This window comes from Denticeps clupeoides, chromosome 13 (assembly GCF_900700375.1).
Source record: "Denticeps clupeoides chromosome 13, fDenClu1.1, whole genome shotgun sequence".
In the NCBI taxonomy this organism is placed as follows: Eukaryota; Metazoa; Chordata; class Actinopteri; order Clupeiformes; family Denticipitidae; genus Denticeps; species Denticeps clupeoides.
Genome location: NC_041719.1, coordinates 18,626,159 through 18,649,910, shown reverse-complemented (window position 1 = coordinate 18,649,910; position 23,752 = coordinate 18,626,159). Strand labels below are relative to the sequence as shown.

General features: G+C 42.0%; 5 protein-coding genes and 1 long non-coding RNA gene across 7 annotated transcripts in view; 5 read left to right on the top strand and 1 right to left on the bottom strand.

The window, feature by feature from the left end:
* Positions 1 to 5,042, bottom strand: part of anos1b (anosmin 1b) — a 46,985-nt gene extending 41,943 nt beyond the window's left edge. Inside the window, exon 1 of the mRNA XM_028999970.1 lies at positions 4,810 to 5,042. Within this exon, the coding sequence (XP_028855803.1) occupies positions 4,810 to 4,977 (168 nt within the window). The 5' untranslated portion in view covers positions 4,978 to 5,042. The remainder of the gene's footprint in view (positions 1 to 4,809) is intronic.
* A 930-nt stretch (positions 5,043 to 5,972) lies between these two features.
* On the top strand, positions 5,973 to 10,862 carry LOC114801729 (fetuin-B). Of its 2 annotated transcripts, XM_028999990.1 has the most exons (8): positions 5,973 to 6,073; positions 7,062 to 7,299; positions 7,699 to 7,809; positions 8,130 to 8,217; positions 8,851 to 9,017; positions 9,452 to 9,553; positions 9,727 to 9,813; positions 10,078 to 10,862. In XM_028999990.1, the coding sequence occupies exons 2-8, from the start codon at positions 7,066 to 7,068 to the stop codon at positions 10,468 to 10,470; spliced, it is 1,182 nt and encodes a 393-aa protein (XP_028855823.1). In that variant the 5' UTR covers positions 5,973 to 6,073; positions 7,062 to 7,065; the 3' UTR covers positions 10,471 to 10,862. The 2 variants fall into 2 exon arrangements, with proteins under 2 accessions (XP_028855823.1, XP_028855824.1); XM_028999991.1 differs by lacking the exon at positions 7,699 to 7,809.
* Positions 10,863 to 11,372: 510 nt separating this feature from the next.
* Positions 11,373 to 14,436, top strand: ahsg1 (alpha-2-HS-glycoprotein 1). Its single transcript, XM_028999987.1, has 7 exons — positions 11,373 to 12,520; positions 12,617 to 12,727; positions 12,811 to 12,895; positions 13,110 to 13,276; positions 13,365 to 13,481; positions 13,567 to 13,641; positions 13,855 to 14,436. Exons 1-7 carry the CDS (start codon positions 12,326 to 12,328, stop codon positions 14,326 to 14,328), a joined length of 1,224 nt encoding a protein of 407 aa, XP_028855820.1. The 5' UTR covers positions 11,373 to 12,325; the 3' UTR covers positions 14,329 to 14,436.
* A 2,822-nt stretch (positions 14,437 to 17,258) lies between these two features.
* Positions 17,259 to 19,636, top strand: fetub (fetuin B). Its single transcript, XM_028999980.1, has 7 exons — positions 17,259 to 17,487; positions 17,649 to 17,762; positions 17,866 to 17,953; positions 18,033 to 18,199; positions 18,283 to 18,396; positions 18,510 to 18,596; positions 18,885 to 19,636. The coding sequence occupies exons 1-7, from the start codon at positions 17,290 to 17,292 to the stop codon at positions 19,572 to 19,574; spliced, it is 1,458 nt and encodes a 485-aa protein (XP_028855813.1). The 5' UTR covers positions 17,259 to 17,289; the 3' UTR covers positions 19,575 to 19,636.
* Positions 19,637 to 20,970: 1,334 nt separating this feature from the next.
* LOC114802237 (fetuin-B-like) lies at positions 20,971 to 23,053 on the top strand. Its single transcript, XM_029000951.1, has 7 exons — positions 20,971 to 21,009; positions 21,093 to 21,245; positions 21,340 to 21,453; positions 21,577 to 21,655; positions 21,735 to 21,901; positions 22,140 to 22,250; positions 22,874 to 23,053. Exons 1-7 carry the CDS (start codon positions 20,971 to 20,973, stop codon positions 23,051 to 23,053), a joined length of 843 nt encoding a protein of 280 aa, XP_028856784.1.
* LOC114801745 (uncharacterized) lies at positions 22,241 to 23,390 on the top strand. The gene is made up of 3 exons (XR_003751618.1): positions 22,241 to 22,250; positions 22,343 to 22,438; positions 22,874 to 23,390. It is a non-coding gene; the product is annotated as an uncharacterized LOC114801745 (long non-coding RNA).
* Positions 23,391 to 23,752: the final 362 nt, after the last annotated feature.

The following is a 23,752-nucleotide window of genomic DNA, read 5'->3' as shown; positions in this document are numbered from 1 at the left end:
TACCGCAACTGAATCATAGCCTTTAAAGTTCGCAGAGGCTCTGGCTGTGCAAATAATCAGACTATAAGAAAGAAAAACATCAGGCCTTCGGGCTGCCAACGGGGTATGGCAAGGGACTAGTCAACTAAACTGCTTTAAGGGGGTCTCCTGTCTTAATCTGCAGTGGTTTACAGCAGGCAAGGTGCCACTGTTATTCTGAGAAGAGAACTTTTCCTTTATAGTTCACCCATACATTTGGTAGCAAATAATTTCAAGCCACATTATTTGTAGGGTTGTAGTAGCCCAATGGGCCAAATCCATCCTGCTCCTTGCTCCATGGGTTGAGTAGCTACATGCAACATAATATAGTTTTTATTACAGACATTTAGTAATATATCATTGTATGATGAATATGTAAAAAGCACTACAGAAAAATAAAAATGATGTATCATTACACATTAGAGTGTTATTATTAAACTAAATTTGGAGTAAAATAATTATGAAGTGTAATCTTACTCAGTGTGAATAAACCTCATTGTTAAATACTTTTATACATTTCATTGTTAATTTTGACACTAAATTGAGTAGAGTTGACTCTGAAAAGTCAACACTGGCCATAGAGTAAATTTTACTCTGATTCTGAGTGGGATCAAATGCTATCTTAAACGTTAAAATGTAAAACTGACACTGAGGTGTACTGTGTACAGTTTTTGCTCAGAAAAAAAGGCATCCCTCACAAAACAGTCATCCCTTGGATTCAAATTCTACTGATGGGAATGTAAAACAAAGGGTGATATGGCAGGCTTTGATGAAATTCTAAACAGAAAACATTGCCATATTAGTATTCAGTAATGTATTCATTACAGAAAGTATTTAGAATACTAATGGAAAACAAATAGCATACAATATTTTTGGTGAGGCAGTAGATCTGGAACATTTACATTTACATTTACGGCATTTGGCAGACGCCCTTATCCAGAGCGACTTACAACGTGCTTTCAAGTTACCATCGATGAAGAGATCAATTCCGGGATAATGTATGGACATGGCGAGAAACGACGATGCATGCACACAATGTCACGTAACAGGGGTTTAATACATGGTGAACAGGACAGGGAAAACATCACCAAACAATGACCCAACCGCAAACAGACACGAACAGGGCAGCTTTATACAATCATACACAGGTGAAAACAATCAGGAAACATAATAAGACAGGACGTCCCAGGCCCGGAGTTGCCCCTTCATGACAATGGATCATGACAATTTTACTCATACTGTCAAAAATGTGAGACTAAGGGCTTTAGCCCAAAATAATTATAATAATAACATTCCAGCAGAGTTGGTAGCAAGTCTGCTACTATTGCAACAAAGAAAATATTAATATCAATTTAATTGAATTTCTTCAACATCCATATTTGAGTGCAAAAAAGCAGGTTTGGCAGCCAAAAGAACGTAGCAGCTTCATATATATAAAATATCACTCATAAAAAGGGTTATAACTTGTTATTCCTTTTGAGGTTAATATTAGTCCCTCAAAGATACATATACAAGTTTAATATTGCCATGTAACAAACATGTGTTAACACATGGCATGTAACAAACAAGTGTTTGTAACAACAGACTCAGTAAATTCAGGTGAGATTACTTTTGCCAAATTATTATAAATCAACATTGCAATTCAGATTAATAAATACATTGCAACCTTTCATTTGCAAAACCTGCAAACCTACAAGCAGAGATGCTTGTTTTAATGGTATATGGTATATATACCATTTGGTATAATGGTATTTAATGTTGTATCCTTGGTAGTATCCTTGTGGGTAACACACTCGCGTGTGAACCAGAAGACCCAGGTTCAAATCTCACTTACCATTGTGTCCCTGAGCAAGACACTTAACCCTAAATTGCTCCAGGAGGGGACTGTAAATATTTCGGTTGCTGCTCCATCTTTCATTTGAATTAAAGACAATAAAAACAATACAATAGTGTAACCCACTCTCTGCATTCAAGTGCGGTTAAAGTCCTGAAACAAAAAGCTTATAGAAAGCCTTTGCAGTCCGGCATGCCTTATGATATTATAAGGGACAAGAAAGGGCATAGGGAGACCCCCACTACCCCTTCTGGATGAAGTCCAGGCACCTGACGAAAAATCTTGATTGGTGGCTTGAAGTCAGCGCAGGGCAGCAGCGCATGCCCGGCCGCACCCCGCCCTCCTACAAAGCGCCGTTGAACGTTAACCTTCGCCATCTGTCTGTGAGTAAAGCTGAGCCGGAGGAGATGAAAGGGAAATGCGCCCCACAAGATGCCCCACTGCTTCGCAGGTGTGGGGGCGCAAAGAGTCCCGGCAGGTCCATTAATGGGCCCCGTGTTAATATACGTACTTACTGCTGCGGAACAGAGCTTCCTAGTAGACATGGACTGGGAGCTGTTACAGGCAGAAACTAAACCAATCTTCATTTCTTGATACCAGGGTAGGCTTGCTAGGTTCAGAGGAGGCTTTCATCTCAGAAAGCAATAAAAAAAATAAGAAGCAAAACAAAGACCCCTTCACCATTACTCACAAGCCCCTTCATTATATGCCTGATCACAGCCGCAGGGGCCACTTTCTTTTTGTCACCGTCTGCACTTCGCACATTATATTTGGGGGGTGGGGGGTGGGGGGGTTGTTGTTATATGATCTGTGGATTTTTTTTTTTTTTACATATTTTTCTCTCACTTACTCCAGCTCTCAGGAGAAGTGTTGTGTTTTCATCAGCTACAAATGAAGCAGACTGCAAAAGCCAGAGCGGCTGTCTGGAACGGTTTGCCTACTGGGCACAAAAAGGGAGTGACAGATCCGCCGCTCATGCTAAATGATCATCAGACATGTCTCTGTCTCTCAGTGTCTCAGATCAACATAACACTTTTGGTGGGTTTCAGATGAATGCCGTTTTTTTTTCTGAGCGTAGTCAGTAGTTCGAGATAACAAACTAACATGCCTTTCACACGCAAAAACCCATTAATGTATCAAATTAGAAGGATAAATCAAATTTTACTACCCAGGCCTCACTGAACGGAACATTTTCGCACTTCCAGACTGAACGGAAGTCGGCATTTCCGACCAGGTATCTCTACAATACCTGGCTGTTTATTAGATTTTATTTACATTTTTTTAACAAAAAAGGGCCAGTACTGAACTGTGGAAGTGTATAATTCTTGAGAAAAGAACAATACAGGCAGGTCTCAGAAGTTTCTGCGGGTTGTTTAGAACATTTTCCATTGTGATTCAAATTTGGGACCACGATAGCACATTACAATGAGAAATCTAACAATCATATGATTGATAATGGCTCTCGCTTAGTTGCAATGAAATGGACGCGTCTCCGCGGTGACAATCAGCGCGGTCGGGGCTCCCGCCCACGCATGTTAACTTTGGCACAGAACAGGCAGGAGGCAGAGGAGAAAATTAGATCAATGGAGAAATTTACTGGCTCTGCAGTTGGTGCTATGGTGGTGGCTTGACCCCCGAACCGATCCCCACCCACTGTGGCTCACACACAGCAAGCCACACAGCGGAGGTGTGAACCGAGGTCTGATTCCAAGGCGTAGAGTACGGTCAATGTCACCCCTGCCAACACATTTTCATGATTAGCCGTGGAACACTGCACAAAGAAACTATGACTTCAGCTCGAAGGAGACACTTAAGTAAGGGGAAAGAAACATTTGCAGCGCTTCTTACAACTGAACACATTCACACCCACAACTCGGCAGCACTTGAATTCCTGCTCTTTATTATTAGCTATGTGGAGGCCAATAACGTTACCCTGGCAGGCAAAGATACGCTTAATAAAGACTACACATATCAGACTGAAGAACTACTCAAGGTTATACTGATCAGATGCAACATTAAAAGCGCTGACAGGTGAATATGTACGCTACCGTTCAAAAGTTTAAGGTCATTTAGAAATTTCCTGTTTCAAAGAGAAAAAAATTCCAAAAAGAATAATTAACATTGGAAATAATGACATAGTCAAACCCACATCTGGTGAAGCAGTAGATAATGTACTATTCTTACTCTAATTCAGCCAGTTTTATTGTTTTTTTAATCAGCTCAACTGTATTACTAGGATCATTGAAAGGGGTTTTATAATCATGAAAGAAGCTCTTAAATAGGCAAATTTGGGTTAACGAACACAGCATTCCACTGGAACTCAGGGCTAATTGCCGCTGATAAAGTTCCTACATATTCCTGCATTAACAGACATTTACAACATGAACAAAGTCAGCACCAGGGGTTTAATACACCACACAATTGATACCTATTATATTATATAGATACATACATACATACACACACACACACACACATGTTGACTCGAACATCTGCTGGACTTGTGGGGTGACTCTGCTATGCCGTGGGGAGTATCCGAGGAACTGTGTGCACTACAAATTGCTGTGCAGCTGTTTTAACCGGGCATGGTATGGTTCGTGGTTTTAATATTAACATCTGTACCGATATTTTATTTTAAGGGCACGAGGCGTTCATTAATAGCCATCAATTACGCATTGTGGGTATAATAACACAACTATGTCTTCTATTCTATCGATTCCAGGTTAAAACCCGCTATTTAGCATGAAGTTAAATACGGCATCTGGCAGTAGAAGACCGAACCTCGACTTTCCCACACTGAACGGAACCCACATGTTAAGAACGTCAACTGCACTTTACGCAGGGGGGCGTAATGGCTGCAGAGCAGTCCGGAGCCGTCCTTTTTTATCCTTTCTATCTACGTCTAAGCGGCTTATTTAACCTGGTAAATGCACGTGGCCACCGGTCCGAGCCTCTACCTGCAGCCGCTTGAAGTTGGCCGTCAGCTGCGTCATGTGGAGCGCCAGGCACCGCGAGCCGCACCGGGCGCTGTTGCTCTTCCCCGGCGCGTCGCCCCCGGGGCCGCCGGCGGCCGAGAGGCCGAGCAGGCAGCAGGTAACCAGCGAGATGAGGCGCCACGCCGGCATCGCGGGCGCGTCCGGTCGCTGCGTCGGCCGCGTGGAGGACTGGGAGGAGGGTCGGTCCCCGGAGCCTGGCTCTCTCTCTCTCTCTCTCTCTCTCTCTCTCTCCCCCCTTCCCTGCACGTGGGACACTTTATCACTCGTCTGAAGGGTTTTTACCAGCGATGTCAAAAACATTTCAATATATTTGTTCTGCTCTTTTTGCACATGTTTGCCTTGTCTTGTGTGTCCTGTTTGAAATAACCAACATGTCCACTTACAGGCATCCTACATGATTGTTGTCCTGAAAAGGTTTACTTTTTAAGTTTTATAGAGATAACCTGTACATCATTTCAATACACGGTCAGGGTGGTAGTAGCCTAGCGGTTAACACACTCGCCTAGGAACCAGAAGACCCAGGTTCAAATCCCACTTACTACCATTGTGTCCCTGAGCAAGACACTTAACCCTGAGTGTCTCCAGGGGGGGGACTGTCACTGTAACTACTGATTATAAATCGCTCTGGATAAGGACGTCTGGTAAATGCTGCAAATGCAAATGGTATACTGTTGTACTGACAATAAACCTCTCTTGGCTCTTGATATTATTTTTATACCTATGAACCAGTTCAAACCCCACTTACCACCATTGTGTCCCTGAGCAAGACACTTCAACCCTGAGACTGTTCCTGTAACTGCGAACTTTCCCTTTCCATCGGTTCATCAGTCAAGAGAGACACACAATGGGACTCTTCATGAAAAATACACCGGCAGTGCTGCTGTCCCACCTTTAAAAGTGTGACTGGGGAGGTTTTGCATGTAAAATTGCATTTTACACTCAGCCTGATCATCTTCTATGGTGAAATGAATGCATGAAATAGTTCCTGTTTAAGTAAGCCTAATCCAGGCTGCTGGGTTCTACAAAACCTGCACCTGTGGTGCATATAAATGACAAGTTGGGAGCAGTAATAATGGTGACCACTCCCTGTCCCGGGCCCTCCTGTGACTTTGGAACACAGAATTCAGAGTAGGCTTTACTTCAGGAATAGACAGCTGACAGCACAACTTGGGCTTCCAAAAGCATTTTCGATTCACACAAATGCAGTGGTGGCCTAAGGAAACGGGTAAGGAAATGACAAATAACTTTTTCAACGTTGTCTCATTTTCATGTTGCCTTGTCTATAAACTAATAACAAAGATACAGAAGTCCTTCGCGTGATTTACTGAGAATTTACTAATCATATCTCCAAATGAAAGAATACATATTTTTGGATATCCAATCAAAGAGCACCATGATCTTATTAGCCAATTAACTCATTTTGTGGTGTTGGTTGCTGTTGATGAATGTACACTTTAAAAGACACAAAAGGAACACATTTACAATCAGTCTCCAACTGGACATATATCAGTGAGAAAAATAGCCATTTGGCTCGATCAAAAGGAGCAACATTTCAAGAATTAAAACCAGATTTATTGACCCGCCCGAGCAGCCACCGATGACGTCATCATGTATTTTTCTCATCCATCTATATGATCATGTTTTATAGTTTACTTTACTGCGCATAAAACGGTGTCACTGAAGAACTGTGGATATCAGGTGTATATGTACTTTATTCATCATAACTGTGTCATATTTTCTAATATCACTGACATATTAAAAACTGTTTGCATTCGTATAACTCGAACTAAACGCGCGTTAGTTCGTCCAGCAGAATGGAGACGCGTCTCCCTCTGCTGGTGAAAGAAATCAAGACAGTTCCAAATCTCATTAAAAATAAGATCTCATTAATATAGGTCTATGTCAATTTACATACTTTTAATAATCTCTATATATTTTTTTCTTTGTAACGTACATCGTAAACTTGGACAACTTGCATCTCAAACAATGTTCTTCGTCATTATTATTATTAATAATAATATTATTAGTATTATTCATTATTAAGCTAATATAAGAATCGAATAAAGAAATTGATTAATTAATGTTTAAGCAAAAGTGTTTAAGTGTGGCCCTTTCCTTTGGCTGCACTTGGTATTTTTGGCTTGGACTGACCTGCGCGGCCGAATGTAAACAGTGCGTTCTTGGCAACGACATGTGTCCTTTTACCTCTCCAGCGCAATGAAGATGGCCTCTCGCGAGGGAGCCGGACGGCCCGGACTGCTCTGGATTCTTCCGATCGTCAGCCTTCTCGCCCGCGGGTCGACGCAAGTGGTCGAACTGACGCCCGTGCCGTGCGACGACAGGACCGTGGAGAGGCTGGCGCGCCTCGCCGTCACCTACACCAACGAGGACCGAGGCGCGGGCTACAAGTTCGCCCTCAACAGGGTGGCCAACGTTCATCTGCACGCCCAGGTGGGTCCGTGTGGCCGCTCAGAGCAGAACTGGGACAAGGGTATGCCCTGGTAGATAAGATGTTCATAAATTATTGATATGGCTACACAGAATATCGATCTTTTATAATGATTTGATATAAGTTTTTGTGTGTGTTTTTCTCGTTGCTCTGCCTTCCACCGTCGTGTTCAGAGCACTCTGTTTAGTGTATAACTGTGTTTATTTTTCACCTTGCCAAAACCACACACTCTGCACATGGGAAAAGTTCCTATTCTTGGCACATTAATATTCCTTGGTCAATAGAACGTGCTATGTCAGCAGTTTTTGACAACGCCTATGTGTGTGTGTGTGTGTGTGTGTGTGTGTGTGTGTGTGTTTTCTTATCCCACTGGGTCACAACAATAATTCTCTGCCATGCAGGGTCCGGCTGGAAAGGTTTACTACCTTGATTTAGACGTCCTTGAAACAAAGTGTCATGTGAAGAGTCCAAAAACCTGGAAACACTGCGACGTCAGGCCTTTCATGGAAACTGTAAGGATGTGACACCCAATGTCATTTTAGGGGGCTTGTTATAAAAAAACACAACAGGTATTAGTGATATAGTGCTATTGCACTTTAATTGTGCATTAAGATTCAGACACTCTGCTCTCTGAAGGTGCCTGTGAAATGAGTTTATCCAGGGTTTCATGAATCATGTTCTGAGCTCTGCCTGCCACATGTTTGGATAAGGATGCAAATGTAACATGCAGATGTGGAGCCTCCATTGACTAAGGGTTGGAAACGGATGGCATTTGTCTCATCTGAAATGTCTCTATTTAAATCTGCCTGCATTCTTGGTTTTCATCGTCTAGCAAATTTCTGGGAACTGCAACATCACTGTTCTTCATACAGTCGACGGATTTTCTTACCTGTACAGCTACGATTGCACTTTGGTTCCAGGTATCAAGTATTTTTTTTTACTATGTTAGAAATGCTTTTCTGTGCTTTTTTTCCAGTGCTTATTAATCATTTCACTACTCCTTTCAATACTAAAAATATTAAATATGTTAGCCTATGTAACAGCAAGTGAGGATTTTAACTGTATAATGCAGAGGATAATAGCTGCACTGCATTTAAACCCTCAGCAGCTGTGAACAATAATGTAACCATTTTTGTCTACAGCATCTACCACAATATCACAGCATGTACCACACTTTGAGAACCAAGGCTTTTCTCTCTATCTGATTTGTGATTGGCTAATAGGCTTTCTAGCTATTTATTGGACTTTTTTGCTTTATGTTACCTGGAACAATGTAAAGTGATAAACACCAGCACCTAAAAGACTGAATGGTCTGGGCTATATATCTAAATGAATGCAGACCTTGTTTTCATGTTATTTCCTTGAATTATTTTTGTTTATGAGTCAGGTGGTGCAAGCCATTGACTTTCAAATACAGGAACACCATATCACTTTAAAGCCATCTATTTCTAATGTGGACAGTTCATATTCTGATTTTTTGCTTCGCTGTTTCTCATGGGATTACATGATTAGTTGCCATGTGGAAGATTAATGCAAGAACTGTTGCCTCCCAGACCCTCCAGAGAAGCTTCAGATGACTTGTCCAGCCTGCCCACTCCTCTTACATGTGGACAGCCACGAGGCTCAGAGCTTGGCTCTACTTACACTCAACAAATACAAACAGCAGAGTACTCTACCCATCACCCTGGGCCTGCACACAATCACTAGAGCCTCCTCCCAGGTAAATGCACCTCTCCAAGACCTGGTACACCCAAAAACGCTGCTTATTGGTTGTGTTCATTTATAGTGCTGCCTTGGACATCAGCTGTGAATTACTGATTGCAAACTAGTAAATATGTCAACCCTGACAGCTGTATGGCTATAATAATTAATAATTAGAATCATTTAAAAGCACCAGCTGCATAGAGGTAAAAGCTATGAAAGCTTATGTGAGCTGTGCAGCCTCTTAGAACTTCCACACCAACAGGGGGCTCCCAAGAGCCCTTGAAACATCAGAGAAAACAGCTTGATTAACATTTACAAATTTTTGTGCATATTGGTGATGCTGAGGTGGGGAGTGGAGGATGATGGGGGCAAATCAGGTCCCCATAAAATGTAGAAGTAATTGTATATGTATGTATTAAATATTTTTATTAAAATAATGTCTTTTGTCAGAGTGGTGCAACTCCTGCCAGCTTTGTTGAGTATACGATTGCAGATTGTGCTGCAGAGCTTCCAGCTTCAGGTTTCTGCAACCCAGAAAATGCTGGGATAGAGGTGAGAGGCGGTAACAGGGCTTCACTGCAACATAAATGATTACCACATCATTGTTTTTATTTGCTGTTCTTGTGCAATTGTTGGACTGTGCTATCTTAAAAAAAAGGTCTTTATGTGATAAGCTAAGCAGACATACAGTGTTTTTCTTCTGTCTCTGATCTTTCTCACCTCAGGCAATTGGTTTCTGTGTTGGAGCAGTTTTTGGCCAAAAGGATTTCCAGCAACATGCTCAGGTGTCCTGTGAAATATTCCACCCCCAGGTATCATAAATATCTCCTTAAATTTGTCAAGTGCTGCTTGCTGGGTTATTTCTTAGACCCAAAACCTTTCCATCTACAACACAATTGTGAACACAAACCTCATGGTCTCTTAGCCAAACAAAAGTTCCAAACAGCTCAGCTTGAACTGAAGGAGCCAAGCCTTGTCACAGCCAAAACCAACAGGACTTTTTACACAGTTATACACCCACTCCGAATGCTCAATGGAGCAGACACTTCTCATTTATTTGTATTGTTGCTTTGTAGCGAATCCCCAACACAGGAGGTCCCATCGCGGGGCCAGAACCCCCCATCGACCATCCAGCTGACCGTGTACCACCTGCAGTCGGCCCTGAGGATGATGGGCTCCTTGATCATGTCCAGCACATTCCATTCCCTTATGATCAACAGCCTCTCGGCACCCCGTCAACACAGCTGGCCTCCAGTGAGTCTTCAGAGTCAGAGTCCATGTCCTCGGAAGAAACCGGGGTGCGTATTTCAAGGCCTCCACTCGACTTCCATTACAAGCCCTACCGTAAAAAGAGACAGGCAGCTGGCACTGGCAAACCCACTCATACCCCCGTCTTCCTGACGCTCTTTCCGAGTGGAGTCTCCCCATTCCGCTCGTGCCCTGGACCCTCTCGCTATACCACTGTGTAGAACAGCAGCCTGACTGCTTGTCTAGACAGTAGCCTCTGTTAATCATGGTGATGCAGAAGCTGCAATAAAATCAATTCGATGTAGGCTCAAGCATTTATCAGACACCCTTATCCAGAGCGGCTTACAATCAGTAGTTACAGGGACAGTCCCCCCCTGGAGACACTCAGGATTAAGCGTCTTGCTCAGGGACACGATGGTAGTAAGTGGGGTTTGAACCTGTGACTTTGGAGCCTTCTGGTTCATAGACGAGTGTGATACTCACTAGGCTGCTACCACCCCCGGCTACAGTATGCTGTATAGAAATCTAATTTCATATGAAACATGTAAAAATTGATTCTTGTTTTTTTGAGTAGTGTTGTTGCTTGCTGAAATAAAACAATTTGAACAACAGATTTTCCAACGACTAATATATATGTATTGCAGAATATTACAGCTATTATAAGTATTATTTGTACTGTCATGAAATAATTTAAACTAAGGGCTGTGCTTTCTTTCCAAAATGTGTGATAGACATTAAGGTTCAAAGCAGGTTTGTCATAAAAGTAGAGGGTAGGGACAATTCAACTCTTACTAGATTTCTTCATGATGTGCTTTGTCTGTGATTCCTGGGACTCTGTGCAGTCCTGGCCACCCTTTGCACAGTTTTCCTGTCCTGGGCTGTGCAGCTGCCTTACCAGGAAGCCATTCGCCCCGTGAGGATGCCCGGACAACGTCCTGCTTCCTGTAGTCTACGACCAGCCCCCTAGTCTTGCCGCAGGTTATGGGCAGGTTGTTGTCCTGACACTTCTCTGCCAGAAGCCTGTCCTCCTCTCTGAAGACCGCCTCGTCTTTGACACACTGGCCTGCGGAGTGGCGGTGTTAAGGAACAGGATAGGGGAACATGCTGGGGACTGTTGTTGACCCAGTTGCACAGGGTCACAGGTCCCAGATCTGTTTAGTTGTTACTGGATCAGTTTATGGGGGTTCTCCATGTACAGAAATACATGCAGGATTTCTACTGGGACAGGGAATAAATCATACAAATTGGGTGTTACTGAAAATGCGCGCTTACAAGCAGCTCTGCAAAAAATGTGTCTGGAGAGAGTGGCTTATTTGTAATAAGCAAATAAAAAATATGGACCACACAAAGGGCAGTTTAGTCCTATTATCTGATTCTTTCCTGATCGCTATATCTTAATAGACATATTTTTTTGCAATAGACAGCAATTTAAAACACGAGAGACCAAAAACAAGAAGCCAGCTTTTGTTCGCAATCCAAAGGATGAAACCTGTATTGCACAGCAGATTTTTTTTAAAGTAGAACTTTTTCAGGCTGGCAATTTTTGGAATCTCTTGGGTTGATTATTAGCAATTCAGGCCAGACACAGTGCTGGTTATTGATATTTACATTGAGATCAAAGGGCAGTGATTTCAAAAGACAGTTTATTCACCGTTAATCATTCATTCCCCTCAAAGAATCTAGCTTCTAATTAATTCTTTGGACTGACGGTGAATATGAAGGTAAAACATGAGCATGATTTAATCTGATTTTAATCTTGATTTAATCATGTTTTTTTCTTAAACACACACTATGGGTGATTTATTTAAAAGGTCAACCCCTCAAGCGCACATATACATAAAATGACCAACAGTTTAAAAATGTCACTTTGTCATCAACTTTACAGTCGATGCCTATAAACACCATATTTCATTTTGTTACTCTTATTACATTTTATTTTTTATTCTGCAAGCCATTCTTTTCCATTGGGGTTGAAGGGCAATTGTTGACTTATTTGCCCTTGTTTGCTCTCCCCCCGTATTGTGCTGACGAGTATAAATAGTCAGGCAGAAGGCGACAGTGTGTAGCTCTTCTGCCATGAACGGACTGGTATTTCTGGCAGCGCTGGTCCCAGCGCTCCTAGCTGCTCCGGCGGACAAGGCGCCTTTCAGCTGCGCCGAGGACAGCAAGGACGCCGCAGCCCAGGCCGCCGAGCGCTTCATCAACCAACACCATTTCCATGGATACAAGTTCCGGCTCCACGAGATACTGTCCAGTCAAGTGGAGAAGAAGGTGAGCATGCAGATTAAAGTCATGCAAACACAGAGGCAACCATTAGTTTATTTATTTTTCTTCTTCTCTCACTTGGGACACATTGATGTTTTCCAGGGAACCCCTGAGTGTGAGCTGCTGCTCGAGCTGAACCTTGATGAGACCGAGTGTCACATCGTGAATCCCAAACCCTACGGAGATTGTGAAATTCGTTCATTTGGTGAAACGGTAAACCGGATGCCCCATTTTCGGCTTTATTGTTTGTGCGTGTTTTCCTTTGTTCTTTGGTGTTGATTGTATTATTTAATCAGAAAGTGGAATCCAACTGCAACGTGACAGTGACTGAAAAAGATGGGAAGCCCTTCATTAAGAAGTATGCCTGTACAACTGAACCAGGTATGGCACACATAAACACTATACTATAAACTGAATAATCCCATACATTAACACATGCCATACATATGCCAGTGTAAATATAATTTTATATCATACAAAAGTTTTTCTTTCACGTTATTATGTTAGACCATATATTTAGCATCAATAAAGCTCACCTTTCATCCTCATATTCATATGAATTTAACATGTTCCCATTTATTTTGTTGGTTCACAGATAAACCAGGAGATATTGTTAAAATATGCCCAGACTGCCCCACACTTCTCCCTCTGAATGATGAAAAGGGCCTGGGAAGTGTTAAATCTGCAATTGAAAAATTTAACAAAGACTCCAACCAAACCTCCTACTTCAGACTAATGGAAGTGGGCAGGATATCTGCAGGGGTACAGTGTTTTGCTTCACTATTTGGAGTAGTGCATTGCTTTTCTGTTACCATACAGGCTATGAATTAACTGTATCATTTTTGCACAGTGGATGCCCATGGGAATGTCCTTCTTTGCTCAATTCGCAATTGTGGAAACTAACTGTCCATCTAAGCCAATGCCAGCAGAGCAGGATAAATGCCGGGCTCTTTGTCAAGAAGAAGCTGTAAGCACCTTCATTACTGTCACTTGTGCTAAAAGTGCGACACTGTCTGGTTTTTAGAATAATATTCATCTTCCTCTCTCCCTAGCGCCATGGCTTCTGTAAATCCACACTGCTGGGAAATGGTGACGTGTCTGTCGACTGTGAAGTATATGATGTTCAGGTATGGTTTTTCCCGCTGTGGTAAATTAACAATGCTAAGCCCTCTTTGTTAAAAAAATTATAAAAAAAAAAAAAAGGTTTTATAGTTAGGCCTCATATTCCCAGACAACCTGACAACACACATTGATAATGATTGTGTTTGATTAGTTGTTTTAAATTAAAGGTGAATGTGAAGGTGTCTTACAGCTCTGAAAATGTGTTATATCTTCTTCAGAATGAAACACATCATCATCATAGCCACCCTCCCTCTGGTGCCTGTAAGCATGGCAAACATCACCATGGACCTCACCAGCGGCCTGAACACTCTAAGCCTGGACATCCAGTTCCTCCTGGACACCCTGAACATCCTAAGGTTCCTGGACAAACCAGACCTCCACCCGCTCCTGGATCCCCACCTCAGCACTCTGGGGACAATGATCACCCTAAACATCCTCCCAAGCCTGGAACTACTGCTCCACCTGTTGCACAATTCCGACAGTGCTTTTCCTTTGTTCAAACTCCTCCCAAAGTCCATGCAATCTGTTCATTCCCACCTCCACCATGGCATGATCATAGACATGGGCATGGCCATGGGCGAGGTCACAGGCATGAACATGAGCATGGGCATGGGCATAGACATGAGCACGAACATGGACATGGGCATGGACATAGGCCTCAAAATGAAAAATTCAGCAAAGAGAGGCAATAATCATGATCTTAATAGTCCTAACAAATGCCACACTGTCCTCTGAATGTTTAAACAGATGCATGAAGAGTATGAAAATAATAATTAAAAAAGAATCATGTTTTCCAGTAATGTTTTAAAGAATTATTTCAATATATAACTCATCATGGTTTGAAGGGGCCTGATGATGAGTCTTTTTAAATTCTTTTTATCATCAGTCCTCAGACAGTGATCAAGCAAAAAAAATATTAATATTATTGACAGGCAATACTGCAAACACACATCAAGTGACAATATTAACTGATTAACAATAATCTCCTGGTGTATAACTAAACTGAAGCACTGTCAGCACCAAACTTGCCTCTAAGGCATAGATTATACTACACAGTGATAGTACAACATCAGTGTCTCACACTGTCCCTTGACTGTGATAAGACATCTATTACTGACCATAAAGCTCACATGGCAAACCGATACATTTTCTCATTTTTTTTTACCTAATTTGCACCTTGCCGCCATGAAACAATTGCAAGAACAGGTGGTTAGTGGTGGCCTAGCGATCTAGTGGAAGTGGCCCTGTAATCAGAAAGTTGTCGGTTCGAATCCCAATACACCAAGGTGCCCCTGAGGTGTCACTGAGCAAAGCACCGTCCCCACACACTGCTCCCTGGGTGCCTGTCATGGCTGCCCACTGCTAACTAACGGTAATGGGTTAAATGCAGAGGACACATTTCACTGTGTGCACCGTGTTCTGTGCTGCTGTGAATGACAATCACTTCACTTTATCTTTAGAACTGTGTTCTGCTATTTTTCATTCTGGAAGCAAGATAATGTTATGTTGTGAAGTATGTTAACCCCTCTCGCTGAAATGCCTTCAACAGGTACCCAATTTCTAGCATTTACATTTACAGCATTTATGAGACGCCCTTATCCAGAGTGAATTACAATCAGTAGTTACAGGGACAGTCCCCCTGGAGACACTCAGGGTTAAGTGTCTTGCTCAGGGACACAATGGTTGTTAGTGGGGTTTGAACCTGTGGTATCGTGGTCTTCTGGTTCTTAGGTGAGTGTGTTACTCACTAGGCTACTACCACTCGATATGTGCTGTGAGGATACATCTTTGAGCAGATAAAAAGCTACATAAAAAGTACATTGTACGATCCTCATATCATACAACATCACATATGCATTTGTATGAGAGGGTAAAACTTTTCCAGGTAAATTGTAAACACACCCCTGAGAAAAGATGTATTTTACAGGTCTTATTTGAATATTAATTTTATACGTATGGAACTTACCAGATGCTCTTGTCCAGAGACATACATCTGTGTTTTGTAGTCCATAACTGATCTTCATACCTCTATAGTCAGACTTAAATCACAACAGAGACTATCAGCTAAATAGATGATGTACAGTAGATGAGGTTACAGAGTTTTCCTTTATTATTACTTTACTTTACTTTACTTTACTTTATTTGGCAGACGCTTTTATCCAAAGCGACTTACAATGGGAAGACACCAGCAATTCTCGTTTGATTTCTATAGAATATCAAGTATACAAACTAAGAGCCCTGATAAGGCTTAGACTTGTCATTGAAGAACATGCTCGGAGAGTGTTGGGTGCTAGACTAAGAAAAATTATAATGTATTTATACATTTTGTATTTATTTGTTAAATGTGTATGCATGTGTATGTGTTAAATTTGTCTGTAATATTTTTGGAATAAGAAGGTTTTCACCTTCTTCTTAAAAGTGGTGATAGTCTCGGCTAGTCGTGTGGAGGAGGGTAGGTTGTTCCACCAGCCAGGGACAACAACGGAGAACAGACATGATTGGAATCGGAGACCCCGTGAAGAAGGAATTTTTAGTCTCCTTTCGTTTGCCGATCTGAGAGAGCGTGTAGGAGTGTATCTAGGTAGTAGTGTGTTGATGTAGGAGGGCGCAGTTCCATTTACAGCCCTGTAGGCAAGCATCAAGGATTTGAACTCAATGCGAGCAGCTACCGGGAGCCAGTGGAGGGAGGTAAGGAGAGGTGTAACATGGGTGTATTATTATTATTATTTTGATTAATTTGAACCCTTTCTTTATAATGGTATGTTCATAAAGTTCAGTTTAGTTATATTCAATTTATTTTGAAAGCTCCATCCACCCATGGGGAGTTACTCCTTCTTCCTTCTCCTTCTCTTACAGAGACACAATCAACAGTTTTGAACTTGTCATCCCTTTCTTTTCAGTCCCTTCAGCCAGTGCAGTGGTTAATCAATGGTTGCATTGCATTGATTAAGTACAAGTTAAAAAACTGATCAGAGAGCAATGCCCTCAGAGTCCACTGGGACCATGTTTACACTCCACGATTATCTGGAAATGTATATCTGTGACATAATCAAGTGTGTATGGGAAAGATACATCTACATGCAAGAACGGCATGCACTAATTTAATTACATTATCATTCACAAAGCAGGCAGTTGCTGAAGAATGTGATTTGCATGCAGAACTGTGGGTAATCTTGTCTCTCACCCTGGAGATTGTTTTGGACAAAAGGGTTCATTTACCCAACAATGGAACAATGGAAGAACCTTCCATTCTACCCCCGAGTTCCTCAATTTAAAATTGAAAAGATAAAGAATTGAATCATTTCACTGGTGGTGCAGTGATACTTATTCTAATAAATGCAAATAAAACCAGACCCTGCATGATCTCCCTGATGCAGATTGATTCCTTCATCACCTCAGCCCTCTCATATCTCTCACCTTAAAGTGCTCTGGCTCTGAATAGATTAGAATAGGATGACTGGTATACCTGACTGTAACTGAATAACATGATTGGACATGGGACCCTCAGGAGGTGGAGCGGGTCATGTTTACCGAGCCCCCTACAGGGGCACAGGGGCAGGGGGGGTCAAGGCTTTAAACAACACTTGTATAAAAGCTGCAGCACCTCCTGCCTCCCCTTGGCAGTGTGAGTGAGACGGGACAAGAGCTCCACCATGAAGCAGTGTGTTCTCTTGCTGTTGGCCTTTGCCTGTGTTGATGGGGCACCAGTAGACTCCATGAAACCTGGCTCCTGCAAAGACCCTGTTACCCTGGGTGCTGCTCAACAGGCCCTGACCAAGATCAACCAGGACCGGACCGAGGGCTACATCTTCAGCCTGCATCGCCTGAGCAACGTCAACCAGATGCCACATGTGAGAGATTTGTTATCCTTGCTAAGACTATCTGGTGATAATAGTGATACCGTCTTATGTGGGTTTATGTTTTATTGGTACTGTATTGCAATATAGACCTTCAGTGGTTAACCATATGCTTTGGCTTTAATTCATGTTTTTTTTTTCATTTGTGTCCTAAGGGAGATATGGGGATGGTCTTTTACTTGACTATGGATGTCCTGGAGACAAACTGCCATGTTCTCAGCAGGAAGGACTGGAAGAGTTGCGAAGTCAGGCCTGATTACAACACACCGGTGAGGTTACAAGTCAAATAAACCCAAACCACGTTGTTCTCATTTTAAGTGAGTTGAGCTAACTGAACTGTACATACAATCTCTCTGATGCAATTCCGGACAGGTCTATGGTCAATGCAAAGCCACAATCTTCATAAACAGAGTCAAGAGGATTGTCCGGCTCTATAAATACACATGCACTGTGAGACCAGGTCAGCAACAAGATGTTTCTGCCAAAGCTTCAAATATTCCAATGAGAAATCAACCTAACAGAAATTCTTTTTTTCCCAGCTCCAACTACAAAAATCCTACAGCAATGTCCAGACTGCCTCATTCTCATAAGCAAGGACAATGAGCAGATCCTTAAGACTATGAAAATGTCTATGGAGAAATTCAACAATGAAAGTGGACTTTCCAATTTCTTTGTTCCCCTAAATGTCACCAGAGCATCTTCCCAGGTAAGTTCTATAAGGGATTCCGAAGCTGAATAAATGATCACATGTCTGTCTTTGGTGGTGACCAACGTACTTTGCTCCTCTAGGGAGGCATGGTTACATTCTACAATGTGGAGTTCACAATCCAGGAGACGGTCTGTTCTAACACAACCAACCTCGCTGACGTTTCCAGTTGTGACCTGTTGTCCTGCGAGTTTGCAGTGAGTACATTTGTACATGGAACCTTTAAAACATATTTACCCAATCTGGCATCATATATATTTTATTTTACAGAGGAAAAATGTACAATTTGGTATATTTTGTTTTTCTGCAGCACAAAGGTTTCTGCAAAGGTTCTCGTTCTTGGGTACCTCATGGTACAGAGAATCTGCATGTCAATTGCGAAATCTTTGAAGCTGAGGTAAGGAACCTTTGATGATTTTCATAGATTAAAAAAATACAATGCCAATGGGATGTAGATGTCATGGTGTAGTGCTGTTTGTTTTTGTTGCATCTTGCATTGCATCATTGCAGCAATAGAGGAGCTTTGTTAGTTAATTTATTAGATCCATCATCAGCATAGGCAGCTTTGGGTATGTTTTAAAAATAAATAAATAATCAGTACACACCATATGAAGAATGGTACCTGTGGCCTCCAACTACACATTAATGGATTTTCCTAAAATCTTCCTAAAATGCTTGTTTGTAGGCTGCAGAGAAAGAAAAGCAGAGGCATCTTCTAGGAGGAGAGCTGGACCACAGCCACAGTGCTGCCACTGACCTCAGCCTGGGCCATGACCATGAGCATGACCACACAGTTACACACTCACACGGCAAGGACGACCATGCCCACAACCATTCGCATCACCACAACCACGATGCCAATAAAGACAAGAGCCATGACCACGACCATGGGCATGACCATGACCATGTGCACTCTCACCATTCAAAGGCACATGACCACAGCCATGATCAGGGTGAACACGGCCATCACAGCTATGGACATGGACAGGGTGACACCCATGAGCATGACCATGAGCACGCCCTCGACCATGAGCACAAGCACAAGCACCTTCATGAGCACGAGCACCACCACCACCACCACGAGCATGAACACCAGACATCTGTCAAGCATCCAGAGGGCAAAGTGCTCTTTCTGACCTCCATGGATCATCCCATGACCCTCCCCTCCTTCCCTGATGAGCCTGTTGGCTCTGAGGCACACAAGCCCGTTACCCTGCCCTTCATCCCTGACCCAGAGATCCCTGGTGAGAGTGAACCAGTCATCAAGCCCTTCCCCAAAACAATCTCTAAAGAGTGCCCAGCTGAGTCAAAGGCTGAAGGCAGGTTAATCAAAGAGCTTTTTGCTACGGACCCACTTTTCAAAACCTCTTCTTAAAACTGTGCTGTACAGTAATAGTTGCTGAGACAATCTTGTACAATAAAGTACATTTGAAAACACTGATTTTGTTATGTCCATTGTCTAAATAACTTCAAAGACAACCTTAAAGAAAGCCTTGAAGGTTAGGAATCAATGTGGTCAAACAGGCTATGTCGAGACATTCATTAGCTGGAATGGCAGCACTCACCAACATTCCATTCATCTCAGTCTCAGTCAACATCAGTGTCCAACCACACACTTGAGCCACGGGAAACAGCCTCACATAAATATGTCATTACCACTGGGCCAGTGGTGGCCTAGCAGTTAAGGAAATAGCCCCCTTAATCAGAGGGTTGACGGTTCGAATCCCGATCAGCCATGGCTGTCCACTGCTCACCAAGGGTAATGGGTTCAGAGCAGAGGACACATTTCATTGTGTCACCGTGTGCTGTGCTGCAGTGTTTCACAATCACTTCGCTTTCACTACAGACATTGATAATTTCACTGGAGCCATCCATATTTTTTCCGATCAAAAGCATTTATTTTCAAAACTGCATTCATTTCATCAGCATACAGTACACATTTCACAACCATGAATGCATTCAGATGTGACGGCATCACCCCTCTGTGGTGGGCTTTAGTAGTATGGTCCTTATGACTGCACTGTCCCTGCGGCAGTAGTGAATAATGGTATGGCCGGCTAGGTTGGAAATGACCTGTGTGCAGTTGTCAAGCTCCCATGTAGCCGGTGTGCGTACAAACGGCAGTGGGAATCCTAGTAAGACCCTAGTAAGGCATCAGAGATTTGGTAAAGTACAATCTTCATCTCTGTATATTGGGGGGGGCACAAACCTGGATCCTCTTCCACTTGGCTTTATCAGGAAGTCGTTATTTTACTACCCATTCCCTGACGTAGGCTATTTTCCCTGACATAGTTAATCAGGAAGACACGGATTTGAATTCAAGCTTGAATTCCTACAACAAAAAAGAGAGAGAATGGCATTATGACATTTGATATCAAATAAAACGTTGAACCATTCACACTAATCTTTACAAGATGTTCCCCTAATCATGGACGAATATGAAGTGAATGGAATTTCAGAAAAAATTATCAGTCAAAAATGAGTAACACATGAGTACATTCATAAATTACTCCTATAGTCCAGTGCGGTCCCTCTACAGCTTTAATGCAACGAGGTCTCATAACAGTAATTCGTATTTCGATATAATTAGCACAATCTGCACCAAACACACTTCCACACTTTCAAACACTGATTTTATTTTTTAAAAGCACACACATTTAAAAAGCATTTCTGTTAAAATGCAGTACAGCTTGACTGAAGCAGACAGCGATGCAGATAAATGCCATGTTTACTTGCTGCACTGAGGGTGAAAGTTCAGAGTGTGCAGTACAATGGATTTATTGAACATACTGCAGCGGGCTTCACTCCAGGTTCATTACTGGCAGGACTGGCGGACCATATAAATATGATGTGGACGCTCATCGTCTTTTTTCTGTTGTGTTTTGGGTGGCAGTGTGGCTTGGCTACGCCCCAAGCCTTCGCAGGATGTCAGGACCAAACTATTATAAAGACAGCAGAGGAAGCCTTGGACAAGGTCAACGCAGACCGGATTGAGGGTTATATACTTGGCCTGAACCGAGTATACGATTTTAGCACAGAGCCACGGGTGAGTAAGATTGTTTCCATTTTTTCTTAGATTTTAGCATAAAACAAAAAATTGTGTGTTGTTTTGCTGGCAATGTCACTATTTTCACTCAAAGGAAGGAGGCGGTACTATATTCAATCTGACGTTAGATGTGTTGGAAACAAAGTGCCATGTATTTAGCAGAAAGCAATGGAAATCCTGTAAAGTCAGGGATATTTCAGAAATGCCTGTAAGTATTTGTACACTATCACAATTAAGGAATTAAACATTTTGAAGAGAATAAATTGTACAGTATACAATTTAACCCTTGCCAGTCTGCCTCTCAAATTTAGCTTGAATCTTTATCTTGCAGGTGCAAGGAAATTGCCAAGTATCGTTTTCTGTTCTGACTCAGTTAGAACTTTACAGCTACAAATGTATCATACAGCAAGGTGATAACAATACTGATATATTTTAATGACATCCCTGTTTCACCGCATGATGCATTCTAACATACCTCGTGTGATCCAGTTCCAGCAACTACTATTGTGAGGATCTGTCCAGACTGTCCAACTGTTGAAAGTTTAGACGAACCCATTGTGCCTGAGATTGCCAATTTGACTTTACAGAGCTACAATGGGAAAAGTGGCCTCAACAAACACTTTGGCTTGCTCAATGTCACTCGGGCAGGTATGCAGGTACGTCTGAGTGAACTTGCATATTTATAGAAATCATGGTGGTCAGAAATATGACCAAACAAAAGTCATGCTTTTTTGTAGAACTTGTGCCATATACTGCATTCTCTTTGTTCTTGGAAGTCAGACTTCACTTCTGTGGCAAAAGAAATGCGGTACTAGAATGAACACACTCAGATGCTCTTTTTGTTGCTTTATGTATCAATCCACTGTCTAATTCTCCCTCCCCTCCCCTGCACAGTGGGTTGTTGGTCCAACCTACATTGTTGAATTCACTATACAAGAGACAACCTGCTTAAAAAACATGTCTGATGTTGACTCACAGTGCAAGATAAATGACTCCAAATATACAGTAAGTACAGAAAATCAATTGTCCACAATAATAGCTCAAAATAGCAGTGATCATCTGAGCAACAAATTCCTTTCTTTTCCTCTTTTCTCAAGCAAATGGGCTTTTGCATTGGCTCACACTCTACCTTGGACAATGAGCCTCGGGCAGATCCTTTAGTAAATGTGGAATGTGAAATATATGGAACACTGGTAAGAGTAGGATACCACATGATACCATGTTTATTGCATGGTCATTCAGGCTTAACTCAACAAACATTTGGTATTGCCCACGCATCTCAAAACTGAACCATTTTGTGTCTATGAAAAACCGCAAATTTAGTGTTTATAAAAACACACTAGAAGTCATGACTCTTCGTCTCAGTGATTCCAGAGTCTCAAGTGGCAGAAAAATAATGAACTTTTTTTTAATATTTCAAATATCTGTTTTAAGCATGTTCAATTTAGCAACCAGAATAGCCTGTTACTGGCCTCATAATACACGGTTAAAAATGATGTCCTAAATGCAGGTTTGATGTCCGGCATCAAACAAAATGGTTCAATTCTGACATGGTTGAGTGTGGAGCATTTGTGGATGTAATAAAATTCAGCAATGATAATCAAAGGTTTCAATGTATATATTTACAGGATGCACAGGTAGAAGAGCTGCCGGGTGGGAAAGGAAAGGGTGCTCTTGTGGCCCACAGCCGTAAACCACTACTTGGCTCTGTGATGGAACTACCTCCTACATCTTTAAAACCTTCAAGACCTCTGCCAGCAGCAAAAAACTGTCCTGGAAAGAAGCAGTCTGCCATAATGGGTATTTGATCCGGGTCTGACATTTAGTGTGACAATTTCTAACTATGTAGAGGTAACAATGTATGTCACATTAAATGCATTTGGTACACTGATGAGTAAAGGAGCTGAACTCAGCTTTACATGCTATGACACATATTAAAATATGTGATGAACACCTTTTATATAGTTGTGTGATGAACAAGTTTTATATAGTTCAAATGGTTGAAGCTTGTTTAATGTACATGCTGGGTCCAGCCTCAGTCTGCAGAATCTTAGGTTAGTCTCAAGCCCCCTGCATCCCAGAACTAAAAAAACTATAAAAGTATAAATAACAGAGGAATGTCTTGTTATGTGACAGATTATGTAAATCTAGAAAAAAACACATCTGTAAATTACATACTGCATCTTTCAATAAAGTCAATAATTCTTTGGCATCTTTATATTCCCCAGGTTTGGGTCTTTTGACTACTCATTTAGTCTTATTACTCCTATAAAAAGTGGACAGCACTGCTGTCCTGAGAAGGGCTGTTCACACATGACGAATAACCTGACCTGCAACTGACACTTCCGTCAGGGATGAACTCACAAGATAAGAAGGTCGAGGTTACAAAACAACTACATATTTTTGACTGATGAAATGAGTAAACCGGTAACAGTGAGTGTTAGAGTGACGATCATGGGTGTGGGGGACCATGTCACTGAGGCCCTTATCCGGAGTGTCTTACAGTA

Coding starts and splice junctions, on each gene's coding strand:
- ahsg1 (XM_028999987.1), top strand. CDS start 12,326: ATGAACGGACTGGTATTTCTGGCAGCGCTGGTCCCAGCGCTCCTAGCT. Junction 12,728..12,810: donor TTCGTTCATTTGGTGAAACG/GTAAACCGGATG, acceptor TTATTTAATCAG/AAAGTGGAATCCAACTGCAA. Junction 12,896..13,109: donor TGCCTGTACAACTGAACCAG/GTATGGCACACA, acceptor GTTGGTTCACAG/ATAAACCAGGAGATATTGTT.
- fetub (XM_028999980.1), top strand. CDS start 17,290: ATGAAGCAGTGTGTTCTCTTGCTGTTGGCCTTTGCCTGTGTTGATGGG. Junction 17,488..17,648: donor ACGTCAACCAGATGCCACAT/GTGAGAGATTTG, acceptor TTGTGTCCTAAG/GGAGATATGGGGATGGTCTT. Junction 17,954..18,032: donor CACATGCACTGTGAGACCAG/GTCAGCAACAAG, acceptor TTTTTTTCCCAG/CTCCAACTACAAAAATCCTA.
- LOC114802237 (XM_029000951.1), top strand. CDS start 20,971: ATGGATTTATTGAACATACTGCAGCGGGCTTCACTCCAG. Junction 21,454..21,576: donor GGGATATTTCAGAAATGCCT/GTAAGTATTTGT, acceptor TTTATCTTGCAG/GTGCAAGGAAATTGCCAAGT. Junction 22,251..22,873: donor TAAATGACTCCAAATATACA/GTAAGTACAGAA, acceptor ATATATTTACAG/GATGCACAGGTAGAAGAGCT.
- LOC114801729 (XM_028999990.1), top strand. CDS start 7,066: ATGAAGATGGCCTCTCGCGAGGGAGCCGGACGGCCCGGACTGCTCTGG. Junction 9,018..9,451: donor TCACTAGAGCCTCCTCCCAG/GTAAATGCACCT, acceptor GTCTTTTGTCAG/AGTGGTGCAACTCCTGCCAG. Junction 9,814..10,077: donor GTGAAATATTCCACCCCCAG/GTATCATAAATA, acceptor GTTGCTTTGTAG/CGAATCCCCAACACAGGAGG.